Raw genomic sequence first — 24,149 nt, forward strand, 5'->3', positions numbered from 1 at the left:
ATTTGGGGGCAAGATCACGCAAGATGTCAAATAGGGGAATGCATTCGGATACACTCCATCTACTCCGAATCTGAATCCAACTAACGCCTAACGCCAATAATTATGATCCACCTGGTACCAACTGGTAACAACGTCTTTAGAAGACTTCCATCTTCCACCATCCGTGCTATCCGTTTCGCAATAAATTTTTAAAAATCTTCACAAATTAGTTTAATCATAATATACTATCTTGTATGATGGGCACATACACTGAATTTGAAGATTTAAAATAAATTTTTTTCCAATTCTCCCTTCTTGTAGTTTCCATCTTTGAGAGATTCACTCGTCTAGTATTCTTCACATAGATGGCGAAACGAGTCAGGCTAAAATATTTACCCAGAATAAAATATAATTTATTTTATTGTAAGTTATCAACGGATCTGTCGGGTTTAAAATAAAGAATATAATTTGTATATTACTTAGATAAAATGTTTAAAATCAGAATGCAAATACCCTCTTTTTACTTAGATTAATAATATTGCAGAAATCCGCAATACATCAATTTGTTTCTATTGACGCGGTTGTCAATAGTCAATGGTCAATGTCAAAATGACATTTGTATAAAAAATTCACAAATTTTTTCCTCTCGAAATGGGTTTAATTTATTAACTTAATTAATAATGGTTTTAATCGGCAAATTCTAATCCATAATCAAAACAATGAGAATACTACGTTTGCTAATAAGTTACCTAATTCACCTGTCGATATTAATTATAGGTTGATACATTATCTATGTGATACTTTGGGACACTTTGCAACTTTGGGACACACTGAAAAGCAACTTAAGGACTAGATGCCGCCCTGGCGGCACTCCAGCCAGGACTGTGTCCAGAATGCTCAGCCTTGATCAAGAGATTGGAGCCTGGGATTCCGTTTTGCTTGAACCCTTAACTGAAGACTCCTTTGTAACGAATCTGCAACAACGTTTCAAGAGAGACCATATCTATACTTACATAGGAAATGTTTTGGTCTCGGTTAACCCCTATAAAAAGCTTGCCTTGTATTCAGCGGATCTTGTGGAGGCCTATGTTAAAAGAGGACCGTTCCAGTTACCACCACACATGTAAGTACTAACAGATCAATCTATCTATCAAAATAAGAGAACCATACCTTTACTAAACAACTCATCTATCTTCTTCTTCACGTGCGATATCAGAAATATCTAATGTTGATGAGAACCATTGCTAAGGCTTCTCAATCTTCGGCCACATGTAATAATTATTGTCCTGTATTTGATACCTGTGTCCATTCATGAATGTTTTTATCCAAGAAACTTGTTTTTTTCCTACACTTCTATAGCCTTGTATTTTGTTTTAAGGATCAGTGTTGTAGTATTTTATATCGATTTCCCCTCACTATTAGTCCCAGAGAAGACATTTTCCTATTGATAAAAGAAAATCTAGTTAGATATATAAACGCTAATAGACTCAGATGGGCAGGGCATGTGATACGCAGTAACGACAATCGCCTTATAAACAATGTGTTCTGGGAAAGGCCAGATGGAAGAAGGTCTGTAGGGCGGCCTAGAAAAAGGTGGAAAGATGCAGTCAAAGAAGATCTAGAGAAAATGGGAGTGTGACAATGGGAATTAGTGGCACAGGACCGACAAACATGGAAGGCAATAGTAAATGTGGCAAAGACTCACAAAGAGTTGTAGCACCATTGATGATGATGATGAAGACATTTTCCAGTGTTTACAGTGTTTATAGTCTGTTCGCTAAACTCAGATGCAACTTTCTAGATATTTTAGTCGGTAATTTTGCCAATTTTAGCAAAATTGGCAAAAAATAATTTTTAAATAGTTAATAATCACTAAATATTTAGTAATTTTGCCAATTTTTGCAAAATTGGCAAAAAACAAAAAAAATATCGACTAAAATATCTAGCCAGATGCGTCTGAGTTTAGCGAACCGACTATAGCAATCTTTGTTGACCATCCTTGGTATTTCCTCATTAGTTCTTTTTGCTATCCAAGGTATCTTCAGCATGGGTCTATGAATCAACATGTCCAATGCTTCAATTCTGTTCATGCTTGATACTTGTAGTGTTGACACTTCTGCACCATACAAAAGTACAAACCAAATATAGCACTTAACCGTTCTTTGTCTTAGTTGTAAACTGAGATTATTATTGCAAAGAAATGTTTTCATTTTCATAAAAGTAGTAGTGATTGCTATTCTCCATTTTATACGACTACCTACTACAAATTTGCTTTTGTTGAAGTTTATATTAATGCCCATTTCATCTCCTACTTCGTGAATATGACCAAGCAGAATTTGGAGACCTTCAATATTTTCTAACAGAATTACTGTATTGTCTGTGTATCTAATTTCATTAAGTAGTTCCCAGTTGATTTTCATTCCATATAGCTGTCTCTCAAGTGCCATTTTAAATAACTGGTCTGAGTAAACATTGAACAATGTTGGGGACAAAATGCAACCTTGTATCACTCCTCATTGTATGAAGATTTCGTCAGTGTGGTTATCTCCAATTTTTACAATTTGATTTAAATACCTACAGACTTTTAATGACACTACTATCTTTGTCATCTATTCCTATATTTTTAGTTTCTGCATTCATTTTAGGTACATGCTGTACTTTATTTAATGCCTTTTCAAAGTCCACGAAATATGTAAATACATCTTTTCTTCAATCACTGCATTTTTGTAGTAGAATATTTAATGCAAAAAGTTCCTCCCTAGTTCCCATCCATCCATCCATCCAATGGCACTACAGCCCAAATCGAGCCTTGGCCTCCTTCAACAAGCTTCTCCAACCATTTCGATTTACCGCTGTTCTTTTCCATGAACGTGTTCCCAGGAAGTTCCTGGCATCCGCATCGACTTCGTCTTCCCATCTCTTTTTAGGTCTTCCAACAGGTCTTCTTCCCTGCATTCTTGCATTCAGCAATTTTCTGGGGATTCTATTCTCATGCATGCGGACCACGTGCCCTGCCCACCGTAATCTCTGCAGTTTAGTGTATTGTGCTAGAGTTGGTTCGCTATATTGCTCGTATATTTCTCTATTATACCTAATTCGCCAGTTGTTATTTTCACTTATTGGGCCCAGTATCCTACGTAATACTTTTCTTTCAAACACATCTAATGCATTGGCAGATTTCTGTGTCACCACCCATGTTTCGCAGCCATAACTTACTATGGGCCTGATTATTGTTTTATATACCCGGAGTTTTGTTTTCCGGTGTACGTCTCGCGATTTGAATATGTGGCCCATCGCGAAATAGGCTTTATTTGCCAGCACAAGCCTTCTATTTATTTCCGGTTCTTCTTCATTGCTTGCAACCAGATCCATTCCTAGGTAGGTGAATCTATTCACATGTTCTATATCGTCAATAAAGTGTTGTTGCGCCGGTCTATTTGATCTGGTTTGTATGAGTAGTTTTGTTTTATTTATATTTATTGCTAGCCCTACTGCTTCTGCACTCTGTTTCAACTCAACGTATGTTTCTTCCGCTGCATTCATTGTTCTGCTCATTATGTTTATATCATCTGCGTATGCTGCTAATTGGGTAGATTTGTTTGTAAGTATGTTATTTCCGCTCACCTAGTTCCCATAGCATTTCTAAAATCAAATTTGGTATCATCGAAGTCTTTGCATTTGCGTGTTAATTCTGTTGTGAAGTATTCTTAGGAAAATCTTAAGAGTGTGACTCATTAGGTTAATAATTAATCTATATTCTGAGCATTTTATACATTGTTTTTTAGTATTGCTACAAAGATGGACTTGAGCCAGAGTGTGGGAGTCACTCAGTGTTATATTCCATTAAAATGTTTTACTACTGCTTTTATGTCATCTTGATCTATTAGCTTCAGTAACTCAGTTGGTGTATCATTTGGGCTGCAAGCTTTCCCAATTTTAGCATTTTTTTATAGTGTCTTCTACCTCTGATTTTATAAATTCTGGGCCATCAGTACAATTTTGGTAGAATTTGATAATATTATTTCTGCCATGATGTTTTATTTTCATTTATTGATATTTTATACATATTACTTCCAAGGTTCTCAGATATTTTGATAATCTCCTGATGTAAAATATAATTTTTTAGATATGCCATAGCTGGGACTGCATACAGATGGCTTAATGACAGAAATGAAGACCAATGTATAATTGTAACAGGTCAGTTTAACTCTGTTGATAATGTATCTAAAAAGTCACACCCCGACTTCATTAGTGCCATAATCCAGATTTCACAAACTTTTCAGATTTTTTTTTGCTGCCACTTCCTTATTTACGATAACAAAATTCTGCACTTGTGTTGATCATGTTGTAGCTATCTAATGCTAGTATTTATTTTTAGTACTGCAGATTGCTTTACCCAGAAATTCATCCTTAAAATATGATAAGGCACTATTAGGGTGTATCAATCTGCCATATCACAGATTATGACACTAGAGAAGTTTTACTTAAGTAATTTTTCTTGGCTAACGAATACATTATCACAAATGTTAAGACAATATTAAAGAATGAACTCTACTTATCACATATCTACTCTTGATCACAGAGTAATGCAAACTGCCTTGTGGTGTTCTTGCTAATGCTGGGAGTCAAAACTGGAAATAGTAATAATAACACAGGTGCACTATGCAAGTTATAAGATAATTTAATTATTATAATATGAAAATATTCCACAATGAAGGCAACGCCTAAAGGAACGTATTAGGCCAAAAACAGGTTTTTCATTTTTTTAGGGTTATGGCACTATTAAAGTCGAGGTGCGAAGTGACTAAAAAAGACTAGAACTTACTGTAACTATTAAAAAAAAAACAAGTTACAAGTAATTAGATGAATGTTAACTAAAATTACGATATATTTTTCCTAGTTTGTCTAGGAAACTTCTTAAATAATCTGTAAATTATTTATTTAGGTGAGAGTGGATCTGGAAAAACAGAAGCTGCTAGAATAGTACTACAATTTCTAGTCCTAGTCTCTGGAGACAGTCCGGAAACAAAGCTTGTTAAAGATCGTCTAGTTCAAGCAAATACACTGTTAGAAGCATTTGGAAATGCTAGAACTATGAAGAATGATAATGCTTCTAGATTTGTAAGTATTTCCTATGGTTGTAGTAGAAATATTATTCTTGATTAATATAATGGAAATACCTAATACTGTTAATGCTTATTTTCTAGGGGAAGTTCTTAGATATTGAGTTTGATTTTAAGGGCGATCCTATAGGAGGGCATCTTACACATTGTAAGTATAATTATGGCTTTTCCTAATAAATAATAGTCTCCCATTTTATACCGCTAACGCGGCTTTGGAATTATAACAGGGTAGTCTGCTATCTCTAGGGCCTACAGTATACAAGGAAGGTAACAGGGCCAGTACTACACTTTAACCGCCTATTATTACCCCTGGTTTTACCCAAGGTACTCATTTTATTCAGGCTGAGTCGACCTGGGGGCCTATAGATATTTTAAAAATGTCTAAATGTTCTCGCTGGCACTGGAAATCGAACCCTGGCCTACCTGCGTGGAAGTCAGACATCTAACGCCTGAGCTCTCCGGGCCCTATGGCTTTTCAGAAATATTAATAACTTATTGGTTGGTTTTCACGTTGACTGCCAGATATAACTTGTAGATTGTGTCCTTTTCTAGGATGCCAACTATGAGTTATCTCCATTTTTGTGCAACTACTATTAAACGCAGAATGTATCAATGGTAATATTAATAGATGGCTTCTGGGAAAAACAAAAAGTCAATGCTGGCTTGAGTGAACAGCAAATTTATTAAAAAACGAACAAAAAATATAATTATAAAAATTAATTCAAATTCAAAAAATAAAATATCCAATAATAAAATTCAAAAACTTCAGGCGGGGCTTACTCATTATCTGAAAAATTACTAATAAAGAAGTTACGATTGCATGACCCTAAGCCCTGAAGTTTTCCTATATGAATAGTACAGGGGAAAAACGAGGAATGTCACTTTTTCATAAATTTTGGCTTTTCTCGCCATGTGGTAGCCAAAAATGGGTACTATCGACTAGCCTATCGATTCAGGACAATAACCAGAAGGTCAGTCTATATAAATTTTCTATGAATTTGTATCCAGGCGAAGAACCAGGATTATCCGCACGTCCCTGAACAAAAATAAGGAATGTTAGCAGTTTTTTGGTTCATTATTAAATTAATGAGTTAATATAGAGTACTATTTTATTAAGATTATAGAATAGAATAAGAATCGCTAGAATTCTGCAAAGAATCTCCTAAGTAAAAAAATCCACGAGGAAAAAATTTCCTGTAGTTGGCTGTATACCATTTATTACAAAAAACCATGAAATCTTTTATAAATCTCCTAAGTAGCTTTTAGGTATCATAATAATTAAACCTTTATTGGTGTGTTTATCTCAATATGTATAAAATGTGATATTCCTTGTTTTTCCCCTTTATCATAAACAAAAATAATAGTTTTGATTTCATCTTCTATAAATAAGACACACATAGGAAAATCTTAATAAGTGGACTGAATAAAAAAATTACCCCCATGAACGTGACAATAAATATTCAGTAAATATTTTTTTTCAAACTGGTGTTAGGGAAACTTTTGTGTTTTTTTTATTGAAATATCAGATGTAAAAACTAATGTTTAATTTTTTTCTTTTCTTGCTAACAGATTTTCTTGACAAAGTAAGTGTTTGACACTTTTTAGTGTAGATTTTATTGATTTATTTTATTTATATGTATACTCTGATCATTACCAACATACAATGTGTTACCATACAGCGAGACTATTCATTATCCACATTATTGTTTCATAATCCACAATTTGATTATGGATTGGTTAAACATGGTCTAAAAGATGAATAAAGAGAGCAAGACTATGCATTAAAATGTGTGACATAGGACAGAAGATAAAACAAACAACTTACCTTCAATATAGAATATGGTACAAATGAATGGAATAAATTCATTATCTTGAAAACTGTTGAGTTTTAAGAAACGTATTCTAACTAGTTGATTTTTGTCCCAGAAAAAAGGAATGATCGTCAAGAATAATAGGCAATAACATTATAGAACCATATTTTTTCGAAGAACCTAACAGGTCTTTAACTGCTTGCTCTCCAAATTGAACTACTTGTTCCTAAACAGAAATGATTTGTGGCCACTGCAAGATTTTGCGCCTCTTCTCTTGGTCATAAATACATAGACAAGGTCTTCCCCAACCGGTGGATAGAATAGAATGGCCACCTAACTAACTAGATTTAACTCTTGAATTAGAACGATTTCCGGAGTGAAAATCGAAACGTCAAACGATGGTTACCTAATTAAAAATGTAATTTTCATTTCATCAATAAATAATTTGTCTCTTAATCCCATATAATACTTAAATTATACATGCCACAAGAAAGCAGTTTAAAAACTTATAATTAATAAAATGTAATTAAGACTTAATTATTTTTTTCCTTTAGTCGAGAATTACAAATTTGGCATCGTCTGACAGAAACTTCCACATATTTTATCAACTCCTCTCTGGAGCCGATATTCATCTCTTAAGTAAGTATTAATATTAAGTATTATTGTTTAAGCAATCAGTAAATCTACTAAAATGTGTAATTTTTGCCCTTCTAATACATATAAAAAATGTTAAAACAAAATACTTTATGGTGTTGGGATAGACTAGAATGTACCTATATACGGTATGCGGCAAAATAAACAGTACTGAAAGTATAACAGTACTCAGTGGTTTCCGAACGTCGTTGTAGCGTATGTGAATGTTGTGTTAATGTTAGGTACTTCGGGACTGTGCTGTTTTGCAGAAAAAATTCATCGTGTAGTGCTATTTTCGGTCATACGGAAAAGATCGCGAAAACGATCCAAGCTTAAAATCAACAATGGTTTCAGCAGGACGCTGAACCTCTCACACAACCAGGGAGTTTCGATTACTGCGTGATCATTTTGTAGATCGCCACTCACCAGGCTTAACGCCACCTGATGCGTGCATATAGGGAATGCTGAAGGAGGCAGACGGATCCACCGTCTGACATCTCGGAATTGCGGACCAGAATTAAAGATTTTTGTCGTGCCGGAGGGCATCTTTAACATCTGTTTTATCGGGAATGTTGTGAATAATGTTTGCAAGGCTATATCATGTATATTAAATATATAAGTAATCATAAACGTTTGAATATTAATTTCGGTACTTTTTAATTTGTCGCATATTGTACAGTTACGGTCAGTGAATAGTTTACAGGCTGGCTTATCTAGAAACCGATTTTTTTAAATTTTTACCACGTTTAAACGCACCTTTTGCGTCAAAGTGACGTTGCCAGTGGTGTACTTAGAATAGGTTGATTAAAATTAAAAAATCAAAATAATAAGAATATATTTTATAAAATTTAACAAAATGGAAAATATAGAAAGAAGTTTTTTTGAATAAAATGGATTATGGTCTAAATATAGTTTATTTTATTATTTTATTTTTCAACACTCGCGAAATTTTTGACAAGCATTGACTTTTTTAGATTTTTTGACTTTGACATTTATCAAATCCGTACGACACTGCAATTTTACAGTATTACAATATAAAAATTAAAGTGTAAACTATTCAATGACCGTAACTGTACATATACGTGGATATTCGACAACAAAATATCTAGAACGTACCTGAGGGCATATGCAGTGGCGTAACTAGAAGGCAAGTATTCTATGGCCCAATGCAAGTATTCGTAGACTCATTTGCCAGAATATCAGTTTTTTGCGCCCCCCTAAGGCCTGCGTTCCAATGCATCGAATTGGATGCATTGGCGTTAGTTACGCCACTGGGCATATGGGTACCTACCCACGTAGATGGGAGACATTCAACAATAAAATATTTGGAACATATCTGCTAAATATTTAGAACCTTTCAAAAGCTGTTACCGGTGATAGGCTTTCAAGAAGGTATAGAACAAATTGTAACTTCAGTTTTTCATTCCTATAATAGCATGTTTAGCAAGACATAAAACCTAGTTTATTTGATATTTTTCATTTCGAAAGCAATAGATAATAAACTATTTTTAGAAATTATTTAATAGGATAATTAGCTTATTTCATAAAATTTATTATACATCAATTATTTAAGACTTTTATTGATTAAACATGATTTACAATAAAAATTACCTCAAATATTACGAAACAGAATAAAAAATTAACAAAAAATGGTTTAAACAAATTAGATGATTTATTTAACAATTTATTTATTTAAAATATATATATACACCGTTATTAGGCGTCAACACCCTTCGGTAGGGATCTATGGAGGAGTATCACCAAGCCGCACGCCCTTATCCCTTGCCGTACCGCTCCTCCATAGACCGATCAGACACCAGTTTATTCCAGACCAAGTAGTAGATTCTATTGAGTTTTATACTACCGACGTTGGCCTTTTATTAATTTAATGACCTGGCTTAGGTTCGAACCGTCGATCGCAAATCCACTAAGCTTGTCGATCGACTGCGCCTCTGCCAACTGAGCTGACATTTTCTTTTTAAATGCATATTCATAATTTACGCAAGAAGTACATACACATTAAAAAAAAACGTCGAAATCCATAAACAAGAACCAGAGATCCAGTTCACAGCTTTTTCTCTTTCATCGTTCCGACGATGTTCCATCTTTACTGTTTTTTTGGTTTAATTTTTCGAAGAATGTTAATTTTTTGGCTTACTAATTACTTGCTTTTAAGTTACTTGTTTTTCCTATTATTAGTTACCTATTTTTTAATGTTCAATAAATCTTCTTCAAAATGGAGATCTTTTGATCTGTTTAATTCTGAAGCTGCCTCTGGTTAATTTCCTGTGAGGTAGATTGCCAACTGTCCCTCCATCTTTTAGGTGGTCTTCCGGGGAATATTGAACCGGGCGGATTGTTTTCTAGGGGCAATTTTTGGGAGTCTATTCTCATCCATTCGTCTTACATGATTGTACCACATCTTAAGCTCTTGCGCTGCCTTCCTCATCTTACAATATCTTGAATTTTGCATTGCTCTCTAATGTTTGTATTTCTCACCCTGTCTCTTCTTGTTTGCCCCACTATTGTTCTTAGGATTGTCATTTCGGCGCCCCTTAGCATGTTTTTCGTTTTGTTGGTGTCTTTGACTCTTTGAGCACTTCTATACCATATGTCATGATCGTTCGTATGATCTTGTGATTCTAATTTTACTATCTGTGCGCATATACGGATTTGACCAGACTATCTCCCGCAGACATCCTGAAAATGCAGATGCTTTGTTGATCTGACTCCTCAGGTCCTTTACTGGGTCGTGGTTGCTGGATATCTTACATCTGAGCGTATCTTTTATTATTGTCATACATTTAGCTTTGTTGGTAAAAATGTTGATATTTAGTTGGCGGCTTATTTGAAAGAACTGAAAGAGCTTAAATAAATGATTTCTATTATAGTCTGGGCAGATTATCGGAGAATAGACCATTTTTGGGAAAAGTTATTTACCAGCAATTTTATCGCTGGAATCGAATCTTATGATTGTATATATTAATAATATAGTTATGCAAAGTCCGCAGATAGTGTGCTAATTTTTTTATAAACAAAATGGCGCCCGAAAATCGTGTTTTTTTTTTTCAATTTTTGCTCCATAACTCCCAAAGATTTTGACTTCACACCAAAAACACTCAAATAAAAATTCACCGTAATTAAATTCTGCACAGAGACGTGTTTTCCCCGATTTACTTCGACGACAATTTTCCCCGAAAAATGCGGGTTTTGCCAACAAAATCTTTAATTTTCAACTAAAATTTTAGATAAGTAATTGTTTATCAATAATTTAAATAACTACGTAATATAAAAGCTCTTTTCGTATAGATTATAATTACAGAAGCCGATGGAAATTGAATGAACAGTTTAGTAACAATTGAATTGTTAATTAAAAATTTACGATAACTATAGTAACCACCATAATTATGATACATAAGAATAACTATGATTTTTACTCACCGGAGGGACCGCAGACGTTCGAAAACAATTAGCGTCTCTTTGCAAAGACAATGACGTCGACTTTGCAAAGTAACAAGACACTTACTCAACACACACACTACACATTACTCCCCTGACTTAGTGATAAGTTATACAATTACGTGGCTAAAGGTTATATAAACCAAAGCCAGAATCAGAGAAAAAAAAAACTATGATTTTTGTATAAATAGACACTGTACCTATCTAATGTAGTTTACAGAATTGAAATTGGACTATTTAAGTGGCCTCAGAAATATTTTAAAATGATCAACAATTTTTTGGCTTATAAACAAATAATATCTCGGGAAATATTAAATTATATTAAATCATCAAAACGGTATTGGAAAAAAAGCGGCAGGGTGCTTCTTTTAATTGTGATGAGTGTTTCCTGAGATACAACCGGTCAAAGTTGACCGGCATTTACGGCAAAGATATAAACAGTAGGATCATAATTTTTAAACCATCACCTTTTTATTTTTGTCCTATTTCTCCACACCAATTTTCATATCGTTAAAATACTCATAACATATATATTATTATAATAATATATATTATATAACTATTGATATTACGAGTGAAAATTGCCAAAAATTTCAAAATTCCAATCAAAAACTAGGTTGGAGAAAATGTAATCTCAAAGTTCAAAATCCGTATACGTTAAAAAATGCATTTTCTCGGCTTCCCATGGAGAGCAATTTTCTTCATTCTTTTTTTGTTCTCAAGTTACTCGACTAGAGCCATCTAACTAACGCATTATTAAATGTCAAAGTTGCTTTTGTTTTGTCATAATAAATTAATTTATTGATTATAACAAAAAATTTTAATTTGTTTAAATAAATATTGTTTAACTAATTATACAGCTTTCAAATGAGACTATTTGTGTTTTTAACGTTAAAAGGTACACGTGTAGTAAATTTATCTAAAAAAAGTCTACAACTGGAAAAAATATGTAGTTTTCTTTTCTTATAAATAAATTAATCTATTATAACAACACAAAAGCAAGTTTGACATTTAATAATGCGTTAGTTAGATGGCTCTACGTATACCGATTTTGAACTTTGAGATGACATTTTCTCCAACTTAATTTTTGATTGGAATTTTGCTATTTTTGGCAATTTTCACTCGTAATATCGATAGTTTTTATTTTAGTAGTATATTTATGTTATGAGGATTTTAAAGACATGAAAATTGGTGTGGAGAAAGAGGACCGAAATAAAAAGGTGATGGTTTGAAAATTATGATCCTATTGTTTATATCTTTGCCGTAAATGCCGGTCAACTTTGACCGGTTGTATCTCAGGAACCACTCATCAATATTAAACGTTTTTTGTTTTAAAAGAAATGCCTTGTCGCTTTTTTTCCAATACTGTTTTCATGATTAAATTTAATTTAATATTTCCCGAGATATCCTATTTGTATATAAGCCAAAAAATTGTTTATAATTTTAAAATATTCCTGAGGCCGCTTAAATAGTCCAATTTCAATTCTGTAAAGTACATTAGATAAGTACAGTGTTTTTTTTATACAAAAATCATAGTTATTCTTATATACAGGGTGTCTGCGTAACTTTGCACCATATGGGAAACTTTTTTAATATCAATTTTACGAAAAAAGTCATTCTTTATAAAGTGCCCTGCATAGTCTAAAACCTAAGATGCAATCATCAGATATCAAATTTTGTCAACAGTATACGAGGTATGTCAAAAAATATTAATTTCGCTCAAGAGCAAACTACCTTTATACTTCAAAATATCAAAAAATTTTATTATGAAAAGTTATTTTTAATTAAAAACCATATTCAAATATGCAAAAACAGCCTTCTACGTGAAAAAAAAATTTCTGAGATTTTCCTAAATTACCAATTCCGAACATCATTTTTATTTATTAGACATGTAATAACTCTTTTATTAATAATTTTAGGAAAACAACTTATTCTTCATAAAAATCTGTGCATGGTCTAAACCTCAAGATAAATTTATCAGTTTTACAACTTTGTTAATTTTATACGAGGTGTGTCAAATAATATGAATTTAGAAAGAATATAGAAAGAATTCTTTCTAAATTCATATTATTTGATACACCTCGTATAAAATTAACAAACTTGGATAACTGATGGTTGCATCTTGAGGTTTAGACCATGCACAGATTTTTATGAAGAATACCTTTTTTTCCTAAAATTATTAATAAAAGAGTTATTACAGGTCTAATAAATAAAAATGATATTCGGAATCAGTAATTTAGGAAAATCTCAGAAATTTTTTTCTCGTAGATGGCTGTTATTGCATATTTGAATATGGTTTTTAATTACAAATAACTTTTCATAATAAATTTTTTTGATATTTTGAAATATAAAGGTAGTTTGCTCTTGAGCGAAATTAATATTTTTTGACATACCTCGTATACTGTTGACAAAATTTGATATCTGATGATTGCACCTTGGGTTTTAGACTATGCAGAGCACTTTATAAAGAATGACTTTTTTTCGTAAAATTGATATTAAAAAAGTTTCCCATATGGTGCAAAGTTACCCAGACACCGTGTATCATAATTATTGTGGTTATTATAGCGACCGTACATTTTTAATTAACAATTCAATTGTTGCTAAACTTTTCATTCAATTTCCATCGGATTCTGGAATTGTAATCAATACGATAAGAGCTTTTACATTACCTAGTTATTTAATTATTGATAAACAAATACTTATCTAAAATTTTAGTTGAAAAATAAAAATTTTGTTGGAAAAACCCGCATTTTCCGGGGAAAATTTTCGTCGAAGTAAATCGTGAAAAACACGTTTCTATGCAGAATTTAATTGCGGTGAATTTTTATTTGGGTGTTTTTGGTGTAAAGTTAATGTCTTTAGAGTTATAGAGCAAAAATTGAAAAAAAAACACGATTTTCGGGCGCCATTTTGTTTATAAAAAAAGTAGCACACTATCTGCGGACTTTGCATACCTATATTATTAATTTATACAATCATAAGATTCGATTCCAGCAATAAAAATGCTGGTAAATATCTTTTCCTTGTATTTTGCTAATTAGCCCAGAGTATTATTGATGTTTACTTCCTTTAGATTTAAATCACTTAATGACTACAGATATGATAATGACACTTAATGATAACTACAGAATTAAAAAAGAACATACAAAATGCAAGTGTCCGATTTTTTTGATCAAGAGTGTATTTTGTAAGTTGCGTTTAATTGACTGTCGGGTGTTGTACTGCTTTATTAAATGAACTAATTATTCCCTTTTCGCTATTTTCAGAATCGCTCAAGTTACAACGGAACGTCGAGCTGTATACCATTCTTCTGACCGAATCCAACCAACCGACTTTGTCAGACGATGACGATAAAAACTTGTTCATATATACGAAGGGCGCTCTGGAAGTGCTCGGATTTACTGATAGCGAAATCGTTGATATTTTTCGCGTTATAGCGATTATTTTGAAATTAGGTAATTTGCAGTATGTGCCTTGTAGTAACATTGATGGTACTGAGGGATGTTCGATTAACAATGATTACGGTGAGTGTATAATATGTACAATTTATATATTGCAATGGTTTATTTTATTTTCAACAAAAACTTTTAGTTTATAAATTCGCAAAGTCTGTTCGTTCGTGCGTTGCCGCTCCTACAATACGTAGAGCCGATTTACCGATAGATTCTTATGTAGTTTTGTCTCCTGAATCCAAATCTGAAAACGGCATTTCGATATCTCTAACCATCTTCGAGATAACCGACCTCAAAGTCTAAAATGTGACGTGACAATCCTTTTATTTTCTGCCGACACACTAAACGTTCTCTGAAATCGTTGCTAGTAAGTAGGCTAGTTTTAATCTGAATTTGTTAAGCAAAGCATAGGTTATTTACATTTAAGTTTGACACTTCGTGAATGTCAAACTATATTTTAAATTAGCTGTTAATAAAATATAAATGACATTTTATAGTGAATTTAATTATTGTATAAAATAAATAAGATGTTTAAAAATACAATTTGAGTATATTTTGAAAGCAATAATGCCTCCCCTTTAGTGATAAATAGACTGTTCCATTTTCATTTATTATTGCCAATTGAAAACACTTTACTACACTTCATCAGTAAAAAGTATCTTTATGTATTTCACAATATTTGAAAATTGTTATTATGAAATGTTGTTTAGAATAAAAAATTATGTTCTGATAAATGCAATTACATCCTTCTAATGGAAAAAAAAATTTGAAGATTTTTATTAAATTATAATTACCTATCGATACCAACATCATTTTCATTTATAACTCTTGTATTTTTAATTTGACGAAGAAAAGTTATTTCTTCATAAAGAGCTCCTCATGGTCTAAGATTAAGGGATCAGCTAAAACTTTTAGAAACGATCTGTCAGCAAAATAGTAATCTTAGGCCAGTCCTTCATTTGGCAAAGACAGAATATTCGATTAAATTAAAAGCAGCTAAAAGTAGTCACTTCATGAGACAGTTAAACGAATCATCAAATAAAATAAAATGTATTTGGCATTTAGTAAACTTAACAGTCGGGAAACAAAACAACTCAAAAGTACCTAGTGATAATAATAATAATTTAGCAGACAAATTTAACCACCATTTTGTTGAAATGGCTCCAAAGTTACTTGCTGCTTTGGATCCTATTAAAATAGGTGGGTTTACATCAGCATAAAAAAACCGTAACAGTTGTTCTATGTTTTTATATCCAACTAACCCACAGGAAATAACTAGTGTAGTCGGAAGTTTTAAATCCAAACACAGTTGTGGTTTTGATCAGATTTCCCCTAAGTTATTAAAACAATGCATTCACGCTTTCGCAGATCCACTGACGGATATTTGTAATGCCTCTTTTCAACAAGGAATATTTCCTAGTATGTTTAAACTATCTATTGTAATCCCTTTATTCAAAAGTGGTGATAAAGATGACCTTAACAACTACCGTCCCATAAGTCTCTTATCTGTGTTTTCAAAGATAATTGAAACTCTGGTTTATACTAGAATAAACGCATTCCTAAAAAAGCATAGTGTCTTGCATAATTTTCAACATGGTTTTACATCTTCTCTACAGCTCTTGCAAATTTCGTCAGCTTAGTGTTGGATGCTTTGGACAGACGAGAGAAGGCATGTGGTTTATTTCTCGATTTGTCCAATGCTTTTGATACTTTGGATCATAATTTGTTGCTAATAAAACTTGAGGGAATTGGTATTCGTGGTGTAGTTCTAAAATGGTTTACTTCCTACCTAGAAAATAGAAGACAAAAAGTAAAGATAACATCTAATGGACTTAAATACGAATCAAACACGTTGGATATCCATTATGGTGTCCCTCAGGGTAGTGTATTGGGTCCTCTACTTTTTATAGTATATATTAATGATATAGCTTTGATAACTAATTCACTGAGTGGAATGATACCAACATTCTAGTCACAGCAACATCCAATCAAAATTTGCAAAATAAAACTACACAGATACTATCCACCATCAACAGTTATTTTTTATCCAACAAACTAGTTTTAAATGAAGAGAAATCAAAGTATATGATTTTCACGTCAAATAATTTATTAAACCATCAAGCCACTATAAAAGCAGCAATAGATAAAACAGACTGCACGAAGTTGCTGGGGGTCCTGTTAGACAGTAATTTTAAATGGTCAAACCACATTTCTAATTTGAAATCCAGATTAAGTAGCGCATGTTATGCATTGAGAATTCTTTCACGTCTCTTTAATACATCAATATTAAAAACAGTATACTTTGCCCATTTTTACTCAATAGCCAAATATGGCATTGAAGTCTGGGGTTGTACCTCTGAATTAGAGCAGATATTCGTACTTCAGAAAAGAGCTATTAGGATAATATATAAAATGAAATTTAGAGATTCTTGTAGAGGTATCTTTAGACAAAATAATATTCTTACAATTCCTGGTCTGTATATATTTTCGTGTATAATGTATTTACATTGCAAAATTTATGAATTCAATAAATTTCAATTTAACCATATTTATTCAACAAGATTCAGAGACAATCACTTTATGCTTCCACAGCATCGTTCTGTTTTGTTGGAAGGTAGCACACATTATGCAGCCTTAAGTTTCTTTAACAAATTGCCAATAGATATACGAATGAATTTACATCAGCCAAACTTTCGGAGGTGTGTACATCAATACATTTGTGAGCTAGAGCCATATTCTACAAATAACTTTTAAGTATGTTTTGTCGTATTTATTAATTTATATACTTTTAATATGTACATTATATATGTCTGTAACTTTGACTTGTCTCATACATGTACAACTTTGTATAATGTCGCATGTGATGAATAAATTTGAAATTAAGATTTATAATGCAACCATCGTATATAAAATTTTATTAATTTTATTATACGAGGTATATAAAAAATATGAATTTCGAGTAAGTATCTTTATAGTTCACAACATTTAAATTAGAATGATATAATTGCACATTAAAACATAATTTTTAATTCTAAACAAATTTTCGTAATAGCAATTTTCTATATTATGAATTTAAATACGCAAATAAACAAAGTTTTCGTTATAATAATGCTCGCATTTTCAGCTTGTTTATGTTAAATCTATTTCTTTTAAAATAGAAGTAGGTTGAATGCTCGAATATATGGAAGTTACAGGAATAAAAGGCAGATTTCGAGCATATAGTTTAATTAAATCTTGCCCAAGTATACTTTCGCTAACTTAGCATCATCAGGGGCATTTCGTCAAATCAGGAAGATATCCCAGCAAAATGCAACATTTATTTGGCAAGAAATTCTTTAAAATTGGCAACTAATACATAAAATAAAACACACACTGGACAAAGGACAAACAGATCAAAATTAATTATTTCTTTTAATGTATTTGCAGTCCAGTTCTATCTATTGCCAACTGTTGCGAGTTTGCTGCGCCTATTTTTCTACTATCCTCATCTACACCATCCTTCCATCTGAGTTTTGGCCTACCCCTATTTATACTTCCCACAGGTTGTGACATAAGGATTCTTCTAGGAGGGTTCTTCTGCTGTGTTCTTGCTATGTGCCATGCCCATCTTAGTCTTCGTATTTTTATAATAGATACTACGTCTTTACCACCAAATATATGTTTATATATGTGTATATCTCGTAGTTGTACCTCCTCCTCCAAACACCATTTTCATTCTTTTAAATATAAGCAGAAGGTTTTCATCTGCCTTGGAGATGGTCCATGTCTCCGATCTATATGTCAACACTAGTTATATGAGGGTCTTGTATATGGCTATTTTTGTTTTTTGGCTTCTGCTTCTCATATGTCTACTCAGTCCAAGAGAGCCTTTGTTTGCTAGGATTATCCTTCACTTGATTTCTTCCGTCATGACGTACTCCTTAGTGATCATTGAGCTTAAGTATGTGAATTTATCCTCCACTTCAAAGTTAGAGGTTTCAACCGTAAATTGGTGACCGATGTTTCTGGCTCTATTGTAGGCTGTTGATTCCATCATCTTAATTTTCTCCTCCTTTACTCGCAGGCCCATATTTTTTGAGGCATTTGAGAAGGTGGCATATATTTCTTGTAGCTTTTGGTTTGGTAACCGTTATTTTGGTAATTTTTTTGGTATGGTTCTTCTCATAGGCTTTTTTCAGTGTGACGCAAGTGACAGAAAAAAAGGCACGTCCGTGATACATACACATGTATAACAGAAATTCCAGTTGTTGATCGATGGCGCTATAATTGAAAAAAAAAAAGATTTAGGTTTACCGATTTACTGATTATTTACCTATTACACATTTATACGACTATAATTTAAAGTTCTTCTCAGTCTTTCAGTGTGTCATTAATGATGTAATATATCATTTTAAGAATGTAGATAATCATATTATAGCATTAAATTTTAATTAAAACTGACAGTTGTCAGAATCGTAAAAAAGTTTCATTTATAAAAAGGTATGTTCTTTGATTTGTATAGTTTTATAAATTATACAGATTATATTCTTTTTCTCATGATCATCTTTCAGTGCGTCACAGTTTTTCGATTTCTTTCTAACGCATTAAATTGTATGTGACAGAAAAAACGCACGTCGGTGATTACATTTCGTCGGTGACATTTATAACATTTATTCTAGTTATTCTAGTTGTCGATAGATGGCGCCATAATAATAAAAAAAGAATGTGTGTGTACTTTGTACGCACGTAAGAAGTTATACTTCTATTATATAATTTTAACGAAGTAATTGTATTCTATTTAAATATTAAACTAACTTTCTTATCTACCACTTTCAAAAAATTTTGATTAAAACAACTAAAAAAAAAAAAAATGAATCGTAGAGGATTGGAACCCGGGACGTTTCGAACTCTGACCGAACGCTCAACAACTAGACCACCGAGGTCATGTGATTGACACGTACGTTTCGGATATAATTATGAGTGCAGCTGATCTCACTACTACCAACTTTGTTAAATTTCGAAACAGTAATTTCACTTTTATTTAATAATGGTACGGTAAACAATCCTCATTTTTTAATATGTTATTCCTTACAAAAATACCTTTAATTTAAGTACAAATAATTAAAAATCGTAAATTTGGGTCAAAAGTTATTAACTTTTTAAGAATTCCCATAAGAGCCCATGTTAAAACTGAACTTTGACCCTTAATAGTAATTAAACGGCACGGTAAAACATTTTTTAAAAAATCAAGTCTTAGTTTTTTGAAGTAAACTATAACATAGGTACTAAAATTTCATGCAAATCCTTAATTCTTTGCCGAAGGTGTGAAACGTCATTAAACTTGTGATATTTTGAAAATTGATCAAATTATTTTAATTTTGAATTGAAATGATTTAAGTGCACTTTACATCAACAATAAATTGAATAAGAAATTGACGAAGTTATTCAAGGCCAAATTTGACGAGTACAAAATGTATAGTTTGTAAAAGAAAATGAAGGAATTTGATGAAATAGAACAATTGGATATGTTTTATTTTGTCAAATTTCTTTATTTTCTTTTTATTCACGGCAAAATTGGATGTAGAATTGTGTTTTGTATAAGCCAAATTTGACCTTGAATAACTTGTTGTCAATTTCTTATTCAATTATTGTTGATGTAAAGTGGACTTTAGAATTGAAAAAAAAAATACAACAAAACATATAGTAAGAAAACAATATATTAGGTGAATATTGATGGTAATCAAATTATATAAATAAAAGTATTACATTATTACATACTATGTATTTTGGCAGATCAAACAGGTAGGTTTATACCCATGATACATTAACAATTATTACGTACCTGTTGCTTTTAAAAACTATTTAAAAGTCACTACAATATTATAAACTGTTTTGTTTCTGTCCTCACAACAATAAAACTAATATATTATACATTTGTTTACCTTTACCTTTTCCTCCAAACCACAGCTGTCCTACAGCTGCCATATTGGATAATTTTTGACATGTCATTTGAACATCCAATCAGAACAAAGTTATAATGCGCGTATGCGCCTGGGTGATGCATATGCGCCTGGTTTTAACATATAAAAATTCACCCTCATCGCGCGTAAAGAAGTATAACTTCAAAAAATAATTTATTTTTAATTAGATAATAATATTACAAATATAATCTGTATAATTTATAAGACTATACAAATCAAAGAAAATACCATTTTATAAATGCAAGAAACACATTTGATTTGTTTTTATTCCAAATTGAAAATAAAATGTGACAACTGTCAGATTTAACTAAAATGTCATGTTAGAATAAATGTCATAAATGTGTATTATCACGGACTTACCCTTTTTCCTATCATTTGTTACGCACTGAAAAATGATCATGAAAAGGACAATACATAAATAATTTTTTGTTCGATTATAGCGCCATCTATCAACAACTAGAATAAATTTTATAAATGATTTTAATCACGGAAGTACCTTTTTTCTGTCACTTCCAACTTTATGCGTTAGAAAGAAATCAAAGAACTGTGACGCACTGAAAGATGCCTATGAAAAGGAGAATAATTTTGGTAACCACTTGTTGCACTTACTTTTTTATTTTCCAGAACTATTTGAGATCTGCGAACTGTTGGGAGCAGAACCCAGATGGCTCCAGAGGGCGCTAACAACTCATCAAATCGAAGATGGCATTATTACAGACCTAAATGCGGCGGACGCCACCAAAATCAGGGATACACTTTGTAGAACTTTGTACAGTCGTCTTTTTACGTGGCTTATCAACAAAATTAACGACGTCATTAAGGTAAGTCGTTTTATTCTATTAAACTATGCCTATTAAACTATGCCCTGTTTTTAAACTAGGAGGAGTAAACACAAAAGACAGATTCACATCCAATAATGTCACTAGAAAAATCACCAGATTCATCTTCTTTTTTGGTTGATGATGTTGGCGTTCGGCGGTAATCCATAAAATATTATATTATACTAATATGTCGCTAAAGAGTTCTAAAAACAACTATTTTTTTATATAAATGCAGACTAAAATTCTAAAATTTAAAGGCATAACGCAGAAAACACCAGAAATCGCTTATATAACTTAATTAACCTATGAATTTTTTATGCCAATAGTGTCAAAATTTCATAAATGTCAGTGTCATAATTTGATAATTTAGTGGAGTGAACTTGCCTGCGGTTGGGCCAATGGACATCCTAAGTCTTGACGTCACAAAATTGGGAGAAGCTTATATTTGACTCCAAACAATTTTGTTTATAATGTTAAACATTCATAAGGAATTTTTAATTTATTGTTTACGTGGTTTGTGTGACAAAATAAGACTTTTCATTTAGGTATTTAGTTAAAGAAACGTGTCAATTAAGAGATTTTTATTCGTTTTTGCCCAGGTGAGTTCATTTAATGCAATGATTAGAACGTAAACAGTTTTGAGGTTATGTTTATTTTCAACCACTAAGGAATAAAAACCACCTGAGCAAAAACGAATAAAAATCTCTTAATTAACACGTTTCTTTAACGAAATACCTAAATGAAGTCTTATTTTGCCACACAAAGCACATAAATGAAAAATTACTTATGACCATTTAACGTTACAAACAAAATTGTTTGGAGTCAATATAAGCTCCTCCCAATTTTGTGACATTTGTGACGTCAGACTTAGGCTGTCCATTACAAACAAGCATTACGGCGCGGTAAATTTGAGTTACTCTTCTTAGTTTAAAAACTAGGTATAGATTATAATTTAATCGTTTATGTCTTTTCGATTGACTTAAGGAAGGAGAAAACAACACATAAAGAACTTAGTCCGTTCTTTAACCGTAAAATATTGCAAAACCTCTAAATTTTAAAGAACCGCTTGGATTGACATGAAATTTGGCATACACATAGCTAACAAGTCAAAGAAAAAAAGTGATACTGTGTCGAGATGTGCTTTTGCCCTGGGGGTGGTTTTCACCCCCTCTTGGGGGTGAAAAAAGATTCATCCAAAGAAAGTCAGAAAATGGATAAACTGGATAATTTTAAGTAACTTTTGTTCTATAGACTTTTTTCACTAAGTCAATACTATTCGAGTTATTTGGCAGTGAATATCTTCATTTTTTCAACAAAATAACCACGCTTTTAGACGGTTTTTCGCAAATAACTCAAATAGTAAGTATTTTGTCGAGAAAACATTCCTAGCAAAATAGCCTGTAAAAAATTTAAAAAAAATGGTGTATATATCACGTCTCTACACCTAGTAGAAGCAGAGTTATAGCTAATGAAAAATAAGTTCATATACGTCAAATTCCAAATGGAATATTTTAACGTGAAATAACCAAAAATGAAACACATTTCGGGAAAAACTCATTACAACTTATTTAAAGTGTTTAAAAAAAGCTTCATTTTTTTTAAATTCTAGCATCAAAATTAAACAAGTTACGCTCAAAATAAAGTTAGTCCTTTCTGGTTTTGGTAAAAAAATCGAGAAAATCACCCCTAATTAGTATCTTAAATGAACCTAATCGTTACGACTTAACAAGTTTTTTAACTCGTGTATATATTGTTTATGTGATCTGTAAGTTTCATCGGTTCAAAGTCCTTATTTTTGAAAGGGCTGTAGTTAAAATGGGTTGAACGAGTCACTGATCACGAATGTATGCAAAGGACCAGGCAACACTCCTTATGGAAAAGTGGTCCCGGTCAAATTTGATGAAAGTTTGGTCAATGATACTTCTTGATGTGTAGATTAAAAAAGTCCATGGCACCTGGGTCTGAATAACTACTATTCTCGAGTTATAGCCTTCTGAAGTTATTGGATTCGAGTGCTCGGTTTACGTTAAGTGCACTAATTTACGGTCAAATGAACGAAAATATTTATTATTAGAAGAAGAGAAACTCAAGTTCTTCATACATACTTGCGTGTTGTATATGAATTCGTGGTCAAAAATGGTTGGATCGTATTTTAGTCTTCAGAAAACCTCCGAAAATCTTCAGAAAACTAAAGAAGTGCGGTATAAAAGGTGCTGCTAGATCGATATAAGCATTATCATGTTTTCATGTTCCATAATTACAGTTGCGCCTTATCTTTAGAAAACTACTGAACAGTGGCGAATCTAGGGGGGATGGGGGTAATTCTACTCGTAACGTGTTCCAGAATAATTTAAGAAAAAATTGTTGAAACATAAAAAAATACATTAATTGACATGAAACTTGTCCCGGATTATCAGATATAAGACAGGTAAAGAACATGGACTTGATTTCAATACAAAAAAAAACAAAGTAAATGGTAGTTTGTAAAATGTTAAATATTAATTACAATTATCTATGGAAAAATTGGGTTTAAATCATCTTCGACTATTCGTATGTTAACATTTTGCTGATTTCGGTTAGATGCATCATACGTCGTGTTAACTAACGACCTGTCAGGATACTTAACATTGGGTTGATGTCTTGCAAAGCATAAAAACCATAACACACTGGTGATATGAGCACAAGTACCTACAGTTCTCGCACCAGATTGACAGGTACGGTAGTACCCAATAGTTATATCTATTCCCAAATATTCAAACCTTGCTTCCTGTTTTATTATTTTCCCATCAATTTCGATTTTACATCGTAGTGGGTATTTAGACGTTGTTATATATTTGGTTTTTTTCTGTTTTGACGATTAACCCTTAAACGCCCAACCTTTTTTAGGTTCCATGTACGCCCAAGGGTGGGT

The 24,149-nt window shown here is 32.1% G+C and overlaps 1 protein-coding gene across 1 annotated transcript in view; it reads left to right on the top strand.

The window, feature by feature from the left end:
• The first annotated feature begins 595 nt into the window (after positions 1-595).
• The window catches only part of LOC114335282 (unconventional myosin-Ib), a 58,086-nt gene continuing 34,532 nt past the window's right edge, over positions 596-24,149 (top strand). The window contains exons 1-8 of the mRNA XM_028285499.2: positions 596-1,102; positions 4,106-4,176; positions 4,925-5,100; positions 5,187-5,250; positions 6,672-6,685; positions 7,468-7,552; positions 14,272-14,529; positions 21,042-21,238. Of these exons, the coding sequence (XP_028141300.1) occupies positions 873-1,102; positions 4,106-4,176; positions 4,925-5,100; positions 5,187-5,250; positions 6,672-6,685; positions 7,468-7,552; positions 14,272-14,529; positions 21,042-21,238 (1,095 nt within the window). The 5' untranslated portion in view covers positions 596-872. The remainder of the gene's footprint in view (positions 1,103-4,105; positions 4,177-4,924; positions 5,101-5,186; positions 5,251-6,671; positions 6,686-7,467; positions 7,553-14,271; positions 14,530-21,041; positions 21,239-24,149) is intronic.

The sequence above is a fragment of the Diabrotica virgifera genome, chromosome 1 (assembly GCF_917563875.1).
Source record: "Diabrotica virgifera virgifera chromosome 1, PGI_DIABVI_V3a".
Classification (NCBI taxonomy): Eukaryota; Metazoa; Arthropoda; class Insecta; order Coleoptera; family Chrysomelidae; genus Diabrotica; species Diabrotica virgifera.